At 39.4% G+C, this 21,557-nt stretch overlaps 1 protein-coding gene across 1 annotated transcript in view; it reads left to right on the plus strand.

Moving 5' to 3' along the window:
* Positions 1-2,780: 2,780 nt before the first annotated feature.
* The window catches only part of LOC117510506 (cytochrome c-type heme lyase-like), a 49,964-nt gene continuing 31,187 nt past the window's right edge, over positions 2,781-21,557 (plus strand). Inside the window, exons 1-3 of the mRNA XM_034170282.1 lie at positions 2,781-2,860; positions 16,180-16,296; positions 16,519-16,566. Coding sequence (XP_034026173.1) covers positions 16,185-16,296; positions 16,519-16,566 — 160 coding nt within the window. The 5' untranslated portion in view covers positions 2,781-2,860; positions 16,180-16,184. The remainder of the gene's footprint in view (positions 2,861-16,179; positions 16,297-16,518; positions 16,567-21,557) is intronic.

The raw sequence follows: 21,557 nt of genomic DNA on the forward strand, positions 1-21,557 counted from the left end.
TGAAAAGGTTAATCACTGAGCGTCTGCCAAATTTCCAGTTTGTCAAATCACTGCGTAAGAATGAGCCTGACAAACTTGTTACCCTGAAGGGTGTTAGCAAAGCTATTGATGTCCACCTAGATTCACTTGACACAGTTGCAAAACTGAGAGTGACAGCTGATATCTTGCGAAGGGAGATAACCAAAAATGAAATCAATATTTTTCATGTTATCCAGGGTGTATCATTATTATGTTGAGTACCCTCATAACCCCATAGATTAATTTTGGGGCCCTTAGGAGACCCAGCCCCCCAAAATACAGAAAAGCAACAAAGCTTGATTTATTGCATGCAGGGTGTATTATTTATGTATTTAGCACCCTTACAAATTAAAAAAAGGACTGTAAGATTGTGAAAATTGGTCTAGAATTGAGGAAGATACGCTTTATACTGTTTGAGGGCCACCCGGGCAGAATGACCCCCATAGAGGGGGGTTACAGGGGTCAGAAAAATTGTACCCCATTATTTTCAGTTAACTGGACCACTAACCAAGTCAAATCAACAAAAAAATCAATTTTGGCACAAAAATCCTACGGAATTACACTAATACTACAACACTCACTTTTGGAAAAAGTAATTTAAAAAAAAATTGGGATTTTTCATTTTAAAAATTTTCAATAATATCAAAGTCATAAGGTGTAGTAACAAAATTACTGCACACAACAGGGGTGTCCTGCTGATTACACTACAACACTCACTTTGGGGAAAAAGTCATTTAAAAAAAAATTGGAGAATTTTTGATTGTTAAATTTTCAATAGCATCAAAGTCATAAGGTGTAGTGATACAAAATTCACTGCACACAACAGCCATGTCCTGTTGATTATACTACAGGACTCAGTTTGGGAAAAAGTCATTTAAAAAAAATATTTGGAGAATTTTTGATTGTTTATATTTTCAATAGCATCAAACTCATAAGATGTGGTCTCACCAAATTCACTGCACATAACAGCCATGTCCTGTAGATTATACTACAGCACTCAGTTTGGAAAAAAGTAATTTTAAAACATTTTGGAGAATTTTTTATTGTTTATATTTTCAATAGCCTCAAAGTCTTAAGATGTAGTGACACAAAATTCACTGCACACAACAGTCGTGTCCTGTTGATTATACTATCAGACTCAGTTTGAGAGTCATTAAAAAAAATGGAGAATTTCTTTTTGTTTAAATTTTCAATAGCATCAACGTCATAAGGTGTAGTGACACAAAATTTACTGCAGACAACAGTGGTGTCCTGCTGATTATACTACAGCACACAGTTTTGAAAAATAACTTTAAAAAATTTTGGAGAATTTTTTAGTGACAATTTATTGCACATAACAGCTGTGTCCTGTTGATTGCAGTAAATTTTGTGTCACTACAGCTTATGACATTGATGCTAGTGAAAATTTAATCAATGAAAAATTCTCCAAATTTTTTTAAATTACTTTTTTCAAAGTGAGTTCTGTTGTCTAATCAGCAGGACATGGCTGTTGTGTGCAGTTAATTTGGTGACACCACATCTTATGACTTTGTTTATATTTTCAGTAACATCAATCAAAAATTGTCCAAATAAAAAAAAAAGCCTTTTTCCCAAAGTGAGTGTTGTGGTATAATCTGCAGGACACCCCTGTTGTGTGCAGTAAATTTTGTGTCACTTCACCTTATCACTTTGATGCTCTTGATAATATAAACAATCAAATTATCCAAATTTTTTTTTAAAATGACTTTTTCCCAAAGTGAGTGTTGTAGTATAATCAGCAGGACACCACTGATGTCTGCAGTAAATTTTGCGTCACTACACCTAATGACTTTGATGCTACTGAAAATATAAACAATAAAAAATTCTCAAATTTTTTAAATGACTTTTTTCGAAAGGGAGTTCTGTAGTATAATCAACACGACACCGCTGTTGTGTGCAGTGAATCTGGTGACACCACATCTTGTGACTTTGATGCTATTGAAAATTTAATAAATAAATTCTGCAAAGTTTTTCATAATGGCATTTTCCCAAACTGAGCTCTGTAGTATAATCAGCAGGACCCCACTGATGTGTGCAATGAATTTGGTGATATCACTCCTTGCAGTGATTTATTCAATTTTCTGGTGTCTTTTTTTTTCCCGTGTTTGCACTTTGTAGACGGTCCCTAAGCTTCCGTTTCTCTGCCGCCTGCCCGTTCAGTTCAGTTCAGTGATATTTTTTCAGTTCAGAGGTCGCCTCATATGGATAAAAATAAGGTTGTAGCTCGTTGTCTACCTTCCTGAGGTTAGAAACTAGTGGTGTTTGTCTTTCTACAGCGTTTCTCTTAAGATCTATTTAGCTGTGAATATCTTTCTAACTTTACCCAAGTTGAATACTTTTCTAACTTCCCCTAAGTACATTGCTTTTTATTGTACACTGTGCTTTTAAATGTGTATGATAATAAACTGGAACTTGAGTTACATTGCTTACAATTTCTGTTGGAAATTATTGCTTATCTTAAAAAAATAAATACATTTCACTTCACATGTCTTACAGTGTGGTTCATAGATGTTAAAAGTGATGATCTTCTGCAGTGTACATTTTAGACTTGCATTTTTTAGCATTTAAATGACCATTAAAATATTTTTTACGATACAATACTGGATCATTTACATTTATTTATGAGCCTGTTCTAATCTATGTACTAAAATAGAACCAGAGGTTGCGCCTGCCGTTTGCTCAGAATGTCACTCCGCCGCTGTGTACTCCTGTCCACGTGGTGGCGGTAGTCCAAACTAGCGTCAGCTGCCTTGAACAAAAGAAGAAGACTGTCCTTCAGAGTCTACACGCTCTGAGTCTTTGGTGGTTTCTTCTCTTCACACAGGTCAGTGATGCTCGTGGCTCTTTTTGGACGTTGTTGTGTTTTATATTATGAGAGAGGCTTGGACAGCCGTTCTGAATGTCTTAGTTGCTGTATATTTAGACAAATGTACAGAGGTGTGGGGTAAGCTAATGCGAGCAGATACATGAATGTCCAATTTTCCTTCGTGATTGTTCCGGTTAAATGTTACTTCTCCCTGTCATACCTTATTAAATCTGAATAACAAATGTCTCAAATGATGTCAAGTGTGTAGCCGAAAATCAACCTGGCATCTTATGCAAACTGTCACAAGGCCTGTAGAGGGCATTGTGGCTTCAGCCGCAGAGGAGCCGCACGACGTTTCACTCTGCATTCACTCTCAAATACACACGAGACAAAAACTGCATTCACCAATTCGACTTGATTGTGCGCCGTACTTCATGTGGCAAAGTGTCAGTCACCTTCTGGAAGCTTTAGCCATCATTTATGACTTGCTTGTTCGGTTCTGTCACAGTAACTGTTATGTTTCTGTCTCAGACACCTTGCAGAGATGCATTAATTTTCACATTTTGTCACAAGCCAGTTAGTTGGAGACAGCTGGATTATATCGTTTGTAATCACCAGATCAGAACAAAGATGTGCATGGGGGGGATCAGGTTGACCTGTTCCAGTGTCGCAGACCAAACACCCCCCCCCCCCCAAAAAAAAATTGGTCTGCCCTGCCTTCACCACACATGCTCATTTGGGACCACAGCAGATCGTCTGAGACTGACCCTCACAACCCAAAGAGATCTAGGGCTGCAGCTATCGAATAGTTTTGGAATCGAGTATTCTATCGATTATTTTATAGATTAATCAAGTAATTGGATTAAAAAAAAAAGTACTTTTGTATTTTTAAACAGTATCAGTAGTGGCACAATGTCGCTGTGCCATCATGCAGATTTTTAAGTTCAGGATGTTCCTCTCTTTGTTTTCCCAGGTAATTTATTTTTTCACATTAAGTTTTGGAGCTTTGCCAAACCATAAGCCCAGACGCTCTGGGCTTAAGCCCTCGCAGTCTGCTGACAGGACAGTCTTTTTTTTTTCTTATTGCACATTTCATTTGCACTTTTTATTGCTGTGATTTATTCAGTGTTTAGTGTATATTTCTACATGCTGTACAGAGCAGCTCAAACCGAAGTCAAATTAATTGTTTTCTGTGGATACTTGGCGAATAACAAAGCCTTTGAAAAAACGGCTTGGATATGCAACATTTCCACAACAGCTGCACTGATAAATTAACTCTACAGCCTGTTGATAAAAACTCTTATCAAATCTGAATATAGGCGTTTTTTTAAATAGTTAAACATGATTAATTTAAAGTGCGATTCCTTTCGCTTCATCTGCGGAGGTGGAGAGCAGCCAGTGGAGCAAACCACGTTTAAAAAAATATATAAATATAAAAAATATATATATAAACATGCTGCTTTACTTTAAATGCATAATAAGTCCGTTTCAGAAGATCAGCACAGACCCTTTCTGTTAAAAGGCTTTATTTTACTTAGCATGTGGCTTTGTAAACTTGTAGCATCGCCTGCTACATTGATTAGCGCTTACATTAGTTATGGGCATGCTCGACGGTCTTCTTCTCAGTTTTTTGTGGGAGCCTTACAATGCCACCTACAGGCCTGGCATATGTACTACAGCTTTAAATGAAGCTTCGAGGCAAAGAATTTTTTGTAATCAAATTATTCGAATTACTCGATTAATCGTTTCAGCCCTAAAGAGATCAAAGGGAGTATTGTGATTATTAACCATCAGATGACAAGGTAAAACCTCTTAAATCATTCTAAAGCTAGTTTGAAGCAGAAACGAGGATAATCGGTGAATCGCTACTGACGCTCCCAAATGACGTAGGTGCAGCAGCACATCAGACTCAGACTTTAATTTCTTTATACAATCATCAAACCTCCTAGCCAACGTTGGGGTACATGCAGTTTCTCTCCATGAACTGCGAGTCATTTGAGTGTCTTTGTAGTTTTTAGACTCCGTGTTGTCTGTCATATTTGTGGACTTTTCTGCCAAATGTTCTTCAGTTTTATCCATTATTGAAATGTAATCTGCGTGCACACTGCAAAAACTTCTAAAATATGACTGGAGAGGAAGGAGGGAAACTGGAAAATTTATCAAGCAGCCCTTGTGGCCTTCGTTGTTTAGCATGTGCACATTAGGCTATGGAGACGGTTCGCAGCCACATAGAGGGCTCTGATCTAAAACGGTTGTCTTTGGTTCACCCCACCCAGGGATATCTGTGTGAAACATAACACCATATTACAGTACAGACAACAAGCAGCATTTTGTTAATAATCACTGGCCTTGAATAAAGGTCTGCCTCATTTAGGCGCCGGTGTGGCAGACCAAACGGTCCGCCCCTAAAAATTGGTCTGTCCTGCGTCCAACTGCGCATGTGTCATTTCGGAGCTCAGCAGCTTGTCTGACAGTCTCTACACCCAAAGCGATCAAATGGATTAATGGGATTATTAACCATCAGATGATAAAGCTTATCTCACTGCTGCAGTCTGATTGCAGCCTCCATCTTTTATTATAAAATAATGCTGAATTTATATGGAAATGATTGTTGTACAAAAGCTTCAGATATCTGTCGCTGAGATAGATGACTGGAGTGCAGTTTGAAGCAGAAACGAGGTGATAATCGGTGAACCACAGCTGCCGCACAGAAATGACGCATGTGCAGTGAAGGTTGAATTTTGGTGACATCTAGGACCCATATGTCCTGAGCCTAGACCTTTTCACCCATGGGGCCCATACAGTCCATCCAGAAAATATTCACTGTGCTTCACTTTTTTCACATTTTATGTTACAGCCTTAATGAGCTGTCTCCGAGAAAATCGTGCAGAAAGAGAATTTGGCTGGATGACATCACTGATTTACATGAAACATTCCAGAAGTGAAGAACAATCATAATAACTTGGACCCATAACATTTGTTTCACTCCATAAAATGTTCTGAACAACTTTAGGGTCATTCAGTGTGAAATACAGTGGTCCCTCGCTATAACGTGGTTCACCTTTCGCTTCCTCACAGTTTCGCAGATTTTTTTTAGTCCAATTTTGCATGCTTTTTTTTAAATTTTTTTTACAGCGCATTGTGTTCTGCGTCTTCATCAAACAGGCTGGTCGCGGCACCACGAAGGGAGAGTATGCGCATTGTGTTCTGCGTGTCTGTTTCTAAGAATCTTCTCGCCCAGAAGAAAAGAGTGCCAACAACTACCCATAACTTTGTTCTTCACTCGGAAAAAGACACCTGCACCGAGGTGTCACTCAGTGGAAAAAGGTGCGACAGCGGCGCAGCGCCAGGATGAAGAGGCGCGATCAGAGGAACTGTGAAATACTGGTCAGTCACTATCAGTGTTGCCACAGTTACTTTGAAAAAGTAGTCCAATTACTGATTACTCCTTGAAAAAGTAACTTAGTTACTTTACTGATTACTCAGTTGTAAAAGTAACCAAGTTAGATTACTAGTTACTTTTTTAGTTACTTTCCCCAGCTGTCGACAACAACCCTCTGCCACCTCAACATGACAGTGATACTTGTTTAGCCAAAACTCGCTTTATTACCCTTGGCAAAAATTATGGAATCACCGGCCTCAGAGGATGTTCATTCAGTTGTTTTAATTTTGTAGAAAAAAAAGCAGATCACAGACATGACATAAAACTAAAGTCATCTCAAATGGCAACTTTCTGGCTTTAAGAAACATTAAGAAATCAGGAAAAATAATTGTGGCAGTCAGTAACAGTTACTTTTTTTAGACCAAGCAGAGGGAAAAAAAAATATGGAATCATTCAATTGAGGAAAAAATTATGGAATCATGAAAAACAAAATGCTCCAACACATCACTAGTATTTTGTTGCACCACCTCTGGCTTTTATAACAGCTTGCAGTCTCTGAGGCATGGACTTAATTCAATTCAATTCAATCAATTTTTTTTATATAGCGCCAAATCACAACAAACAGTTGCCCCAAGGCGCTTTATATTGTAAGGCAAGGCCATACAATAATTATGTAAAACCCCAACGGTCAAAACGACCCCCTGTGAGCAAGCACTTGGCTACAGTGGGAAGGAAAAACTTCCTTTTAATAGGAAGAAACCTCCAGCAGAACCAGGCTCAGGGAGGGTCAGTCTTCTGCTGGGACTGGTTGGGGCTGAGGGAGAGAACCAGGAAAAAGACATGCTGTGGAGGGGAGCAGAGATCGATCACTAATGATTAAATGCAGAGTGGTGCATACAGAGCAAAAAGAGAAAGAAACAGTGCATCATGGGAACCCCCCAGCAGTCTACGTCTATAGCAGCATAACTAAGGGATGGTTCAGGGTCACCTGATCCAGCCCTAACTATAAGCTTTAGCAAAAAGGAAAGTTTTAAGCCTAATCTTAAAAGTAGAGAGGGTGTCCGTCTCCCTGATCTGAATTGGGAGCTGGTTCCACAGGAGAGGAGCCTGAAAGCTGAAGGCTCTGCCTCCCATTCTACTCTTACAAACCCTAGGAACTACAAGTAAGCCTGCAGTCTGAGAGCGAAGCGCTCTATTGGGGTGATATGGTACTACGAGGTCCCTAAGATAAGATGGGACCTGATTATTCAAAACCTTATAAGTAAGAAGAAGAATTTTAAATTCTATTCTAGAATTAACAGGAAGCCAATGAAGAGAGGCCAATATGGGTGAGATATGCTCTCTCCTTCTAGTCCCCGTCAGTACTCTAGCTGCAGCATTTTGAATTAACTGAAGGCTTTTTAGGGAACTTTTAGGACAACCTGATAATAATGAATTACAATAGTCCAGCCTAGAGGAAATAAATGCATGAATTAGTTTTTCAGCATCACTCTGAGACAAGACCTTTCTGATTTTAGAGATATTGCGTAAATGCAAAAAAGCAGTCCTACATATTTGTTTAATATGCGCTTTGAATGACATATCCTGATCAAAAATGACTCCAAGATTTCTCACAGTATTACTAGAGGTCAGGGTAATGCCATCCAGAGTAAGGATCTGGTTAGACACCATGTTTCTAAGATTTGTGGGGCCAAGTACAATAACTTCAGTTTTATCTGAGTTTAAAAGCAGGAAATTAGAGGTCATCCATGTCTTTATGTCTGTAAAACAATCCTGCAGTTTAGCTAATTGGTGTGTGTCCTCTGGCTTCATGGATAGATAAAGCTGGGTATCATCTGCGTAACAATGAAAATTTAAGCAATACCGTCTAATAATACTGCCTAAGGGAAGCATGTATAAAGTGAATAAAATTGGTCCTAGCACAGAACCTTGTGGAACTCCATAATTAACTTTAGTCTGTGAAGAAGATTCCCCATTTACATGAACAAATTGTAATCTATTAGACAAATATGATTCAAACCACCGCAGCACAGTGCCTTTAATACCTATGGCATGCTCTAATCTCTGTAATAAAATTTTATGGTCAACAGTATCAAAAGCAGCACTGAGGTCTAACAGAACAAGCACAGAGATGAGTCCACTGTCCGAGGCCATAAGAAGATCATTTGTAACCTTCACTAATGCTGTTTCTGTACTATGATGAATTCTAAAACCTGACTGAAACTCTTCAAATAGACCATTCCTCTGCAGATGATCAGTTAGCTGTTTTACAACTACCCTTTCAAGAATTTTTGAGAGAAAAGGAAGGTTGGAGATTGGCCTATAATTAGCTAAGATAGCTGGGTCAAGTGATGGCTTTTTAAGTAATGGTTTAATTACTGCCACCTTAAAAGCCTGTGGTACATAGCCAACTAACAAAGATAGATTGATCATATTTAAGATCGAAGCATTAAATAATGGTAGGGCTTCCTTGAGCAGCCTGGTAGGAATGGGGTCTAATAAACATGTTGATGGTTTGGATGAAGTAACTAATGAAAATAACTCAGAACAATCGGAGAGAATGAGTCTAACCAAATACAGGCATCACTGAAAGCAGCCAAAGATAACGATACGTCTTTGGGATGGTTATGAGTAATTTTTTCTCTAATAGTTAAAATTTTGTTAGCAAAGAAAGTCATGAAGTCATTACTAGTTAAAGTTAATGGAATACTCAGCTCAATAGAGCTCTGACTCTTTGTCAGCCTGGCTACAGTGCTGAAAAGAAACCTGGGGTTGTTCTTATTTTCTTCAATTAGTGATGAGTAGAAAGATGTCCTAGCTTTACGGAGGGCTTTTTTATAGAGCAACAGACTCTTTTTCCAGGCTAAGTGAAGATCTTCTAAATTAGTGAGACGCCATTTCCTCTCCAACTTACGGGTTATCTGCTTTAAGCTACGAGTTTGTGAGTTATACCACGGAGTCAGACACTTCTGATTTAAAGCTCTCTTTTTCAGAGGAGCTACAGCATCCAAAGTTGTCTTCAATGAGGATGTAAAACTATTGACGAGATACTCTATCTCCCTTACAGAGTTTAGGTAGCTACTCTGCACTGTGTTGGTATATGGCGTTAGAGAACATAAAGAAGGAATCATATCCTTAAACCTAGTTACAGCGCTTTCTGAAAGACTTCTAGTGTAATGAAACTTATTCCCCACTGCTGGGTAGTCCATCAGAGTAAATGTAAATGTTATTAAGAAATGATCAGACAGAAGGGAGTTTTCAGGGAATACTGTTAAGTCTTCTATTTCCATACCATAAGTCAGAACAAGATCTAAGATATGATTAAAGTGGTGGGTGGACTCATTTACTTTTTGAGCAAAGCCAATAGAGTCTAATAATAGATTAAATGCAGTGTTGAGGCTGTCATTCTCAGCATCTGTGTGGATGTTAAAATCGCCCACTATAATTATCTTATCTGAGCTAAGCACTAAGTCAGACAAAAGGTCTGAAAATTCACAGAGAAACTCACAGTAACGACCAGGTGGACGATAGATAATAACAAATAAAACTGGTTTTTGGGACTTCCAATTTGGATGGACAAGACTAAGAGACAAGCTTTCAAATGAATTAAAGCTCTGTCTGGGTTTTTGATTAATTAATAAGCTGGAATGGAAGATTGCTGCTAATCCTCCGCCCCGGCCCGTGCTACGAGCATTCTGACAGTTAGTGTGACCCGGGGGTGTTGACTCATTTAAACTAACATATTCATCCTGCTGTAACCAGGTTTCTGTTAGGCAGAATAAATCAATATGTTGATCAATTATTATATCATTTACCAACAGGGACTTAGAAGAGAGAGACCTAATGTTTAATAGACCACATTTAACTGTTTTAGTCTGTGGTGCAGTTGAAGGTGCTATATTATTTTTTCTTTTTGAATTTTTATGCTTAAATAGATTTTTGCTGGTTATTGGTAGTCTGGGAGCAGGCACCGTCTCTACGGGGATGGGGTAATGAGGGGATGGCAGGGGGAGAGAAGCTGCAGAGAGGTGTATAAGACTACAACTCTGCTTCCTGGTCCCAACCCTGGATAGTCACGGTTTGGAGGATTTAAGAAAATTGGCCAGATTTCTAGAAATGAGAGCTGCTCCATCCAAAGTGGGATGGATGCCGTCTCTCCTAACAAGACCAGGTTTTCCCCAGAAGCTTTGCCAATTATCTATGAAGCCCACCTCATTTTTTGGACACCACTCAGACAGCCAGCAATTCAAGGAGAACATGCGGCTAAACATGTCACTCCCGGTCCGATTGGGGAGGGGCCCAGAGAAAACTACAGAGTCCGACATTGTTTTTGCAAAGTTACACACCGATTTAATGTTAATATTAGTGACCTCCGATTGGCGTAACCGGGTGTCATTACTGCCGACGTGAATTACAATCTTACCAAATTTATGCTTAGCCTTAGCCAGCAGTTTCAAATTTCCTTCAATGTCGCCTGCTCTGGCCCCCGGAAGACAATTGACTATGGTTGCTGGTGTCGCTAACTTCACATTTCTCAAAACAGAGTCGCCAATAACCAGAGTTTGTTCCTCAGCGGGTGTGTCGTCGAGTGGGGAAAAACGGTTAGAGATGTAAACGGGTTGGCGGTGTACACGGGGCTTCTGTTTAGGGCTACGCTTCCTCCTCACAGTCACCCAGTCGGCCTGCTTTCCCGGCTGCTCGGGATCTACCAGGGGGTAACTAACGGCGGCTAAGCTACCTTGGTCCGCACCGACTACAGGGGCCTGGCTAGCTGTAGAATTTTCCACGGTGCGGAGCCGAGTCTCCAATTCGCCCAGCCTGGCCTCCAAAGCTACGAATAAGCTACACTTATTACAAGTACCATTACTGCTAAAGGAGGCCGAGGAATAACTAAACATTTCACACCCAGAGCAGAAAAGTGCGGGAGAGACAGGAGAAGCCGCCATGCTAAATCGGCTAAGAGCTAGTAGCTACGCTAAGCTAGCGGATTCCTAAAAACACACAAAGTGAATAATGTGTAAATAATTTAGAGGTGATTCAGCAGAAGGAGTGCTTTAGTTAAGGCACGTAAAGATTACACTGGGAAACAAATCGTAATCTAGATAACTAGATCAATCTAACTGCGCAGATTAAACAGCTAACAGATACAGAAAAACACAGCTGTGCTCCGGAACAGGAAGTGATACAATACCGCAGTGAGAGCCAACCACCAAATGCAGTGTTGTTGCAGGACTTAATGAGTGACAAACAGTACTCTTCATCAATCTGGCTCCAACTTTCTCTGATTGCTGTTGCCAGATCAGCTTTGCAGGTTGGAGCCTTGTCATGGACCATTTTCTTCAACTTCGACCAAAGATTTTCAATTGGATTAAGATCTGGACTATTTGCAGGCCATGACATTGACCCTATGTGTCTTTTTGCAAGGAATGTTTTCACAGTTTTTGCTCTATGGCAAGATGCATTATCATCTTGAAAAATGATTTCATCATCCCCAAACATCCTTTCAATTGATGGGATAAGAAAAGTGTCCAAAATATCAACTTGTGTAAACTTGTGCATTTATTGATGATGTAATGACAGCCATCTCCCCAGTGCCTTTACCTGACATGCAGCCCCATATCATCAATGACTGTGGAAATTTACATGTTCTCTTCAGGCAGTCATGTTTATAAATCTCATTGGAACGGCACCAAACAAGTTCCAGCATCATCACCTTGCCCAATGCAGATTCGAGATTCGTCACTGAATATGACTTTCATCCAGTCATCCACAGCCCACGATTGCTTTTTCTTAGCCCATTGTAACCTTGTTTTTTTCTGTTTAGGTGTTAATGATGGCTTTCGTTTTGCTTTTCTGTATGTAAATCCCATTTCCTTTAGGCGGATTCTTACAGTTCGGTCACAGACATTGACTCCAGTTTCCTTCCATTCGTTTCTCATTTGTTTTGTTGTGCATTTTCGATTTTTGAGACATATTGCTTTAAGTTTTCTGTCTTCAAGCTTTGATGTCTTCCTTGGTCTTCCAGTATGTTTGCCTTTAACAACCTTCCCATGTTGTTTGTATTTGGTCCAGAGTTTAGACACAGCTGACTGTGAACAACCAACATCTTTTGCAACATTGTGTGATGATTTACCCTGTTTTAAGAGTTTGGTAATCCTCTCCTTTGTTTCAATTGACATCTCTCGTGTTGGAGCCATGATTCATGTCAGTCCACTTGGTGCAACAGCTCTCCAAGGTATGATCACTCCTTTTTAGATGCAGACTAACGAGCAGATCTGATTTGATGCAGGTGTTAGTTTTGGGGATGAAAATTTACAGGGTGATTCCATAATTTATTCCTCAGAATTGAGTGAGTCCATATTTTTTTTTCCCTCTGCTTGGTCTAAAAAAGTAACTGTTACTGACTGCCACAATTTTTTTTTCTTTATTTCTTATAGTGTTTCTTAAAGCCAGAAAGTTGGCATTTGAAATTACTTTAGTTTTGTGTCATGTCTGTGATCTGCTTTTTTCTACAAAATTAAACAACTGAATGAGCATCCTCCGAGGCCGGTGATTCCATAATTTTTGCCAGGGGTTGTAGTCACCCTTTCTTGACTTCAATGAAAATAAATACATGTTTTATAAAAAGTAAAATAAAGACCTCTTTCTTGATCTCATATTTAACTGTTGACAGCACTGTAATAGTAAAATTTGCAATTTCTAGCCTACATTGTTTATAAATGTAACTATTAAATTCTTTCTAACATTGTTCTAACATTTAAATTCTCTCATCATTTTACTTGTCGAAATTATTATTATTATAAGTAGTAGTAGTAGTTGTAGTAAAAAAGGCTTCAAAACTGGACCTTTAATCTAGGGGTGTTGGGGGGAGCACATCCTTGCTCCCCATTCCATCTGTATTCGCCCCTGCTTTGGTGGTTGAGCACAAAGAATGGATAACATTTATTTATGCAGAAAACATGACCAGATTTACAGGTAAGAAAGTTTTATTGCGTTTTCACATCATGTGGTCCTCAGAGTTTAGGTGCATTTGAGTGGAAAATAGTGTTAGTTGTTGACGCGTCGCGGAGGATCAGCTGTTTTTAGCAGCAGATACGGAGCGGCTCAGCTCAGAATTCTAAATAAAGGAGGAAAAAACATAAAAATGTCTTTGTAAAGCTCAGTGCGGGTGTGCTGTTGTCACCGTGCTTTAAGAGGTGAGGACGAGCTGCTGCAGAAAACCACGGATGAAAAGCTCACAGCTCGCTTAAAGTGGGCAGTTCAGTCGACCCCCGACCTCCTGCCCACGGACTAAGTTTAATGCTGCTATCGACCCACAATGCAAAAATAGTAACACACAGTGACTTGGAGAAGTAACTTTAATCTGATTACTGATTTGGAAAGATTAATGCGTTAGATTACTCGTTACTAAAAAATGTGGTTAGATTAGAGTAACGCATTACTAAGTAACGCGTTAACGGCATCACTGGTCACTATTAATAATTTCTTATGCGTCCAACCTCGTAGGTTTATCATTAAATTTGTTAGTTCTAAAAGCCATCATAATTATTTATAGGAAAACGTTCTATTTTTATTTCTCAAAAAAAATGTTTGGGCCTGAAAACAGGTTGGTCTTATTTTTCTACTAAGGTTTGAACTTTGAGAGTGTTTACACACGAGAGAAAAGTGAGAAAATGTTAATGCCTGTTTGAGAAAAGTGTATAAAGTGTGTAGTGAGGGGTTTTACAGCCTTAAAAGTCTATAATAATTGTAAAAAATAACGCTGACTACTTCACGGATTTCGCCTGTTGCGGGCTATTTTTAGAACGTAACTCCCGCGATAAACGAGGGACCACTGTAATCAGATTTTCCAAAATCTTCCCAGGTCACCGACTCGGGTTCTCATGATTTTTTTTTTTTTTTTTTTACAAGTACCCACATATGTCAAAAATAGGCCTCCAATCTTTGTATGATATGACCATGTGGGCAAGTGCTCAGCCACTCCATAATTTTTTTTTTTTTTTTTGTGGAGAGCATATTGACACACCAACTTTGTCAGTTTTAACTTGAACTTGAAAATTCTTCTCTGTTATAAAGTTCATCAATATGAGGACAAAGCTTGAGCTTTTAGCTCATACCTTTTTTGTTAAGGGTCCAAAAAAGAACATTTTATTCATTTAAAAAATATCGGCTGATTTATTGGCTATCGGCAAATCAGCCGATTTATCGATTATCAGCATTTTTTTTCATCCAAATATCGTTACCGGCATCAGCCTCAAAAAATCCATATCGGTCGGGCTGTACTGTACTAGTAAATTGAGAGATAATTTTGATATTTCAGAATTTACTTTCTAAAAGTAAAATATATTTATCAGCAGGTGAAATCTTGCATGGTGCAGTAAAGTGTATACTTGGTCTAGTATTATATTAATAGTGCTTAGTTCAGTAGCTAAAACAACTAAGACAATAATCTGCTCATTTCACCAGAGGCATTAATAGGACAAGGGAATTGTTGTTATAACAATTTTAGACAAGCTTATCATGAGTCACTGCAGTTTAGAACTAGATCTGATATCAAGAGTAACTACCACATTGTTTTAAATGTGGCTGAAGTAATCAGCTGCTGCACATAAAGAAATTGGAGTCTCCTGTTCATTTTCCAGTGTATATATTGTATCAGGGAGGAGTGCATGTATTGCTTTATTTGGAGTAATTAATTACAGCTTATGCAGTTCTTATGCATAAATATATTTTATAGTTCCTATAAATATAGTTCCTATTTAGCCACTAGGCGGCAGCCTACATCCAGAATGGTTTGCCACACTGCACTCAAGCTTACAGAGGCCCCTTTACCCTGTTATGGGAGCAAATTCTGCAAGTTTCATGAAAATCAGAGGAAGTTGCTCCCTATACTTGTGCGCCTAAAGTCAGCTGCCAAAATTTTCATCAAAATCAAAGTAAGAGGTCCTAATCTATCATTACTTGCATAAAAGACCTTGGCTGACTAAGGGCGCAGGCCACACCGCCCCTGTGAAAATGTGCACAATTACAAAAAATAGCGATTTGCTGTGCCCTGAGTCAGCCGCCAAAATGTTCACGTTTTTGGAGAGTTCAAACCCGATAGACTATCACAAATGAAAATCAATTTGGCTCACTCAGGGTGCACGGAAATGCGAGCTTTTGAAAACTAAATTTTGTGATTTTGCCTTTTCGGCTCATTTTGACCCCAGATTTCCAGGACCCCTAAAAAGCAGACCCTATCAAGGATTAAAAAAATGTGATTTTTGCTCATTTCTAACATATATCTACCCATTAAAAAAATTTGGGACAAATCCAAAGGGGTCATAAATCACCATCTGCCCGAGTTTTATAAAAACTGGCTCTTAAGATGCAAGCTGAGATTTGATTTTTGTTTTTTGGTGAAAAAATAAAGTGCTTTTTTAGTAGACTTTTAAAGACTTATTTTTTATAGACTTAAAATAATTTTGTTGAGTACTCCTTTTTCCTATGTGTGACAACTTTAGTGGTTTCGGGGTTGTTGTTGTTTTTTTAATCCTTTTAATTCAAGAGCACAATGATTATTCCCTGTCTTTATTCTATAGGGTGGTCTTTCAGTCTGAAAGCATGATTATATTAATTTTGCTTGTAAAACCCAGCACATCTTCCTCCTTCAGATTGTTTTTCTTGTTTTACAGCGGTTGGCATCCAGCATATTTGTGCACAACTCTTCTGTGGATCAGACAGTAATTCGCTTTGAGTAGTTTACAGGAACAGTTTTTTACACTATATGATGTGCTTTGTTGTTGCTGCAGATGACAATGCACTGCATTTTTGATATATCAATTGCTTTGAAATATAAATCGCAGGACCTGCCAAACATGCCATAAATAAAGTATGACTGAAAAATACGGTACAACTTTACAGTAAAACTTTGTTTTCAGTCAAACTGACCGACTGTTCTGTTTTTGCATAACAGGGAGGATGGGAGCCTCAGTAGCCACACCTGCCTCTCCTGCAGTGAGTGCAGAGGTGACAGCAGCTGCCCTTCCTCAGGCATGTCCTATGCACCAAGAAGCTCAGCCTGTTGGAACTGGTATGATGAGTTGGACACTCTTATGAAATCATACTTTTTCCACTTGTGTGCTGCTATTATTGACATCGGTGTGTGTGTTTGTGTGAATGTGAGGCATAATTGTAAAGCACTTTGAGAGTCTGATGCAGAAAGAAAAAGTGCTATATAAATGCTCTCCATTTACCATTTACCATATTGTTTCAGCATGTTGTAATTAGCTTTTTTGTTTGATTCCCTTTTTAGTGACTCCCCCTTCAGGATGTCCTATGCATCAAACTCAGAATGCCAGTGGTATGTTACATGCATACGTCTCGGCATGGACCCTGTACAATGCTTCTTTACATTTATCTCAGTAGGGATCTTCTCCATGCTACCAGACTATTAACGACATTTTCCCCTGTTCATTGGTGACATGAATAGGGATGGGTATTGATAAGGTTTTATCTGTCGATTCTGCTTATCCATCCGATTCGTTATCGATTCCTTTATCAATACCTGCTGCGAATTTTCTGTGTACTACAAGTAGGCTTTACAGGTTTTCAACATTATTTTATTGAGTCTTAAAGTAAGTAAATATGAAATTGGTCACTGGATCCTTAAACTCTGGACATAAATAAGAATTAATAAACTCTGCACATGGTCATTGGATCCTTGATGAACATGGATCCTTGATCTCTGGACATAAATAGAAACGAAATCTGTAGTTTTTGTCAAAAGCATTTCCTTTCAGATATTAACGAGACAAATGTAACTCCACAGCCTCTGAGCTGATCTCTTGCTGCCGGCTGCACTGCACATCAACATCAACTGTAATTCATAAAGAATGGAGGATGTCTCATTTTGGAGAACAAAAAAAACGGTTTTGGCCAGTTGTAGTATGTTGTCTGTGTTAGTGTTTGGAAAGAAGAGTCATTTGATTTAAAACTGCAATTCGCTTTGAAGTTATTAATTCTGACCAAAATCTGCGCAGCTCTTTGCCGCACAGCGTTTGGAGCTATTCACTTAGAGCCACAAAACAGGAATGGGGGATGATTCTTATTTCTTGCCTGCAACAAGACAAGAGTCCCAGTTAGTGACTTTAATCCACATAAAGGTGACTCACGATTGACACTTTTTAATGGCTTTGAGAGGGGTTATTGAAGAAATTGCAGACCTGCCACTTCTGAAACGCAGAAAATGAACAAAGCAGCGGGTCGCAGTGCTGCTTTGTTGCTTCAAGCAGACCTACTGCAATCAATGCAGAGAAATGATCATTTTCCCGCTTAACACCCTCAAAAACAACGGCCACTCCGCTGTAATGTGAACTGAAGGACCGATAAGGGAATCATTGAGGTCTAAAGGTCTAGAACGGAAATGGTGTAGTTCAAAATTAGAAGTATTCCACCTCACGTGGCGTGATGCTATCTTAGACTATAAGCATGCATTACTGGCTACAAAGCAGACCTATTACTCTGATGTGATCAACAAAAACAAGGATAACTTAAAGTTCTTGTTTGACACAGTGGCAGCACTTATTCATGGTCAAGCACCTGTAAGTTGCTCTTCTTTTACAGCACAAGTTTTCTTGGATTACTTCAAGAAGAAAATAGATTACAGCATGCCTTAACCCAGCTACTACACTCTGCTATTGAGGTGGGCACCATCACTGAGGTATTACCGAGATTTAGAGAATTTGATAGTATCTCTGATAGTAACATCTGGATCTGTTCCTAAATGTTTCACATCTGCAGTGATTAAACTATTAAGAAATCTAATCTTAACCCTAGTGTATTGAAGAACTGTAGGCCGATATCGAATCTATCATTTTGCTCTAAAATTTTGGAAAAGGTGGTTTCACGGCAGCTTGTGGGCTACCTTACTGAGAATAATCTGTTTAAGCCATAGCAGTCTACCTTTAGAAAATATCATTCCACAGAGACAGCTCTCACTAAAGTGGTGAATGATCTTCTGCTTGCAATGGATTTGGAGACCACTACAGTTCTGGTGCTGTTAGATCTCAGTGCTGCATTTGATACCGGGATCACCCTATTCTACTCAGTAGGCTGGAGAATCATTTTGGGATTACAGGGAGTGCCCTTGCATGGTTGACATCATACCTGACCGGTCTTCTCACTGTTTTGTACAGTAACACTACCTCTAACCTTAGTAACATGAAATTTGGGGTTCCACAGGGGTCTCCCTTAGGCCTCGTGCTTTTCTCCCTTTATATAGCACCCCTTGGACACATGTTTAGGTGTTTTGGGATTACCTTAGATAAGATAAGACTTTATTGATCTCAGTGGAGAAATTCACATGTTACATCAAGTCTTAAAAAAAAAAACACAGGATGAGTGCGAGTAAGGAAAATGTGCATCAAACAGCTTGTGCAAAGATAAGCACTAATAATAATACTTGTAACAATACAATAAAATAAAATGTAGAAACAGTGTGTGTGTGTGTGTATAAATGCAACACTTTTGGTTTTGCTCCCATTTTGTATGAGATGAACTCAAAGATCTAAAACTTTTTCCATATACACAATATCACCATTTCCCTCAAATATTGTTCACAAACCAGTCTAAATCTGTGATAGTGAGCACTTCCTTTTCTGAGATAATCCATCCCACCTCACAGGTGTGCCAAATCAAGATGCTGATTAGACACCATGATTAGTGCACAGGTGTGCCTTAGCCTGTCCACAATAAAAGGCCACTCTGAAAGGTGCAGTTTTGTTTTATTGGGGGGGATACCAGTCAGTATCTGGTGTGACCACCATTTGCCTCATGCACTGCAACACATCTCCTTTGCATAGAGTTGATCAGGTTGTCAATTGTGGCCTGTGGAATGTTGGTCCACTCCTCTTCAATGGCTGTGCGAAGTTGCTGGATATTGGCAGGAACTGGTACACGCTGTCGTATAGCCGGTCCAGAGCATCCCAAACATGCTCAATGGGTGACATGTCCGGTGAGTATGCCGGCCATGCAAGAACTGGGACATTTTCAGCTTCCAAGAATTGTGTACACATCCTTGCAACATGGGGCCGTGCATTATCCTGCTGCAACATGAGGTGATGTTCTTGGATGTATGGCACAACAATGGGCCTCAGGATCTCGTCACGGTATCTCTGTGCATTCAAAATGCCATCAATAAAATGCACCTGTGTTCTTCGTCCATAACAGACGCCTGCCCATACCATAACCCCACCGCCACCATGGGCCACTCGATCCACAACATTGGCATCAGAAAACCGCTCACCCACACGACGCCACACACGCTGTCTGCCATCTGCCCTGAACAGTGTGAACTGGGATTCATCCGTGAAGAGAACACCTCTCCAACGTGCCAAACGCCAGCGAATGTGAGCATTTGCCAACTCAAGTCAGTTACGACGACGAACTGGAGTCAGGTCGAGACCCCGATGAGGACGAGCATGCAGATGAGCTTCCCTGAGATGGTTTCTGACAGTTTGTGCAGAAATTCTTTGGTTATGCAAACCAATTGTTTCAGCAGCTGTCTGAGTGGCTGGTCTCAGACGATCTTGGAGGTGATCATGCTGGATGTGGAGGTCCTGGGCTGGTGTGGTTACACGTGGTCTGCGGTTGTGAGGCTGGTTGGATGTACTGCCAAATTCTCTGAAACGCCTTTGGAGACGGCTTATGGTAGAGAAATGAACATTCAATACACGAGCAACAGCTCTGGTTGACATTCCTGCTGTTAGCATGCCAATTACACGCTCCCTCGAATCTTGCGACATCTGTGGCATTGTGCTGTGTGATAAAACTGCACCATTCAGAGTGGCCTTTTATTGTGGGCAGTCTAAGGCACACCTGTGCACTAATCATGGTGTCTAATCAGCATCTTGATATGGCACACCTGTGAGGTGGGATGGATTATCTCAGCAAAGGAGAAGTGCTCACTATCACAGATTTAGACTGGTTTGTGAACAATATTTGAGGGAAATGGTGATATTGTGTATGTGGAAAAATCAAATCAATTTTATTTATATCACAAATCACAACAAACAGTTGCCCCAAGGCGCTTTATATTGTAAGGCAAGGCCATACAATATATACAAGGAATGGGGTCTAATAAACATGTTGATGGTTTGGATGAAGTAACTAATGAAAATAACTCAGACAGAACAATCGGAGAGAAAGAGTCTAACCAAATACCGGCATCACTGAAAGCAGCCAAAGATAACGATACGTCTTTGGGATGGTTATGAGTAATTTTTTCTCTAATAGTTAAAATTTTGTTAGCAAAGAAAGTCATGAAGTCATTACTAGTTAAAGTTAATGGAATACTCAGCTCAATAGAGCTCTGACTCTTTGTCAGCCTGGCTACAGTGCTGTAAAGAAACCTGGGGTTGTTCTTATTTTCTTCAATTAGTGATGAGTAGAAAGATGTCCTAGCTTTACGGAGGGCTTTTATATAGAGCAACAGACTCTTTTTCCAGGCTAAGTGAAGAAAAGGAAAGGAAGAAAGTTTTAAGCCTAATCTTAAAAGTAGAGAGGGTGTCTGTCTCCCTGATCTGAATTGGGAGCTGGTTCCACAGGAGAGGAGCCTGAAAGCTGAAGGCTCTGCCTCCCATTCTACTCTTACAAACCCTAGGAACTACAAGTAAGCCTGCAGTCTGAGAGCGAAGAGCTCTATTGGGGTGATATGGTACTATGAGGTCCCTAAGATAAGATGGGACCTGATTATTCAAAACTTATAAGTAAGAAGAAGAATTTTAAATTCTATTCTAGAATTAACAGGAGGCCAATAAGGGTGAGATATGCTCTCTCTTTCTAGTCCCTGTCAGTACTATAACTGCAGCATTTTGAATTAACTGAAGGCTTTTCAGGGAACTTTTAGGACAACCTGATAAGTTTTAGACCTTTGAGTTCATCTCATACAAAATGGGAGCAAAACCAAAAGTGTTGCGTTTGTATTTTTGTGTGTGTGTGTGTGTGTATATATATATATATATATATATATATATATATATATATATATATATACACTCAACAAAAATATAAACGCAACACTTTTGGTTTTGCTCCCATTTTGTATGCGATGTACTCAAAGATCTAAAACTTTTTCCACATATACAATATCACCATTTCTCTCAAATATTGTTCACAAACCAGTCTAAATCTGTGATAGTGAGCACTTCTCCTTTGCTGAGATAATCCATCCCACCTCACAGGTGTGCCATATCAAGATGCTGATTAGACACCATGATTAGTGCACGTGTGCCTTAGACTGTCCACAATAAAAGGCCACTCTGAAAGATGCAGTTTTATCACACAGCACAATGC

The sequence above is a fragment of the Thalassophryne amazonica genome, chromosome 1 (genome assembly GCF_902500255.1).
Source record: "Thalassophryne amazonica chromosome 1, fThaAma1.1, whole genome shotgun sequence".
Lineage (NCBI taxonomy): Eukaryota > Metazoa > Chordata > Actinopteri > Batrachoidiformes > Batrachoididae > Thalassophryne > Thalassophryne amazonica.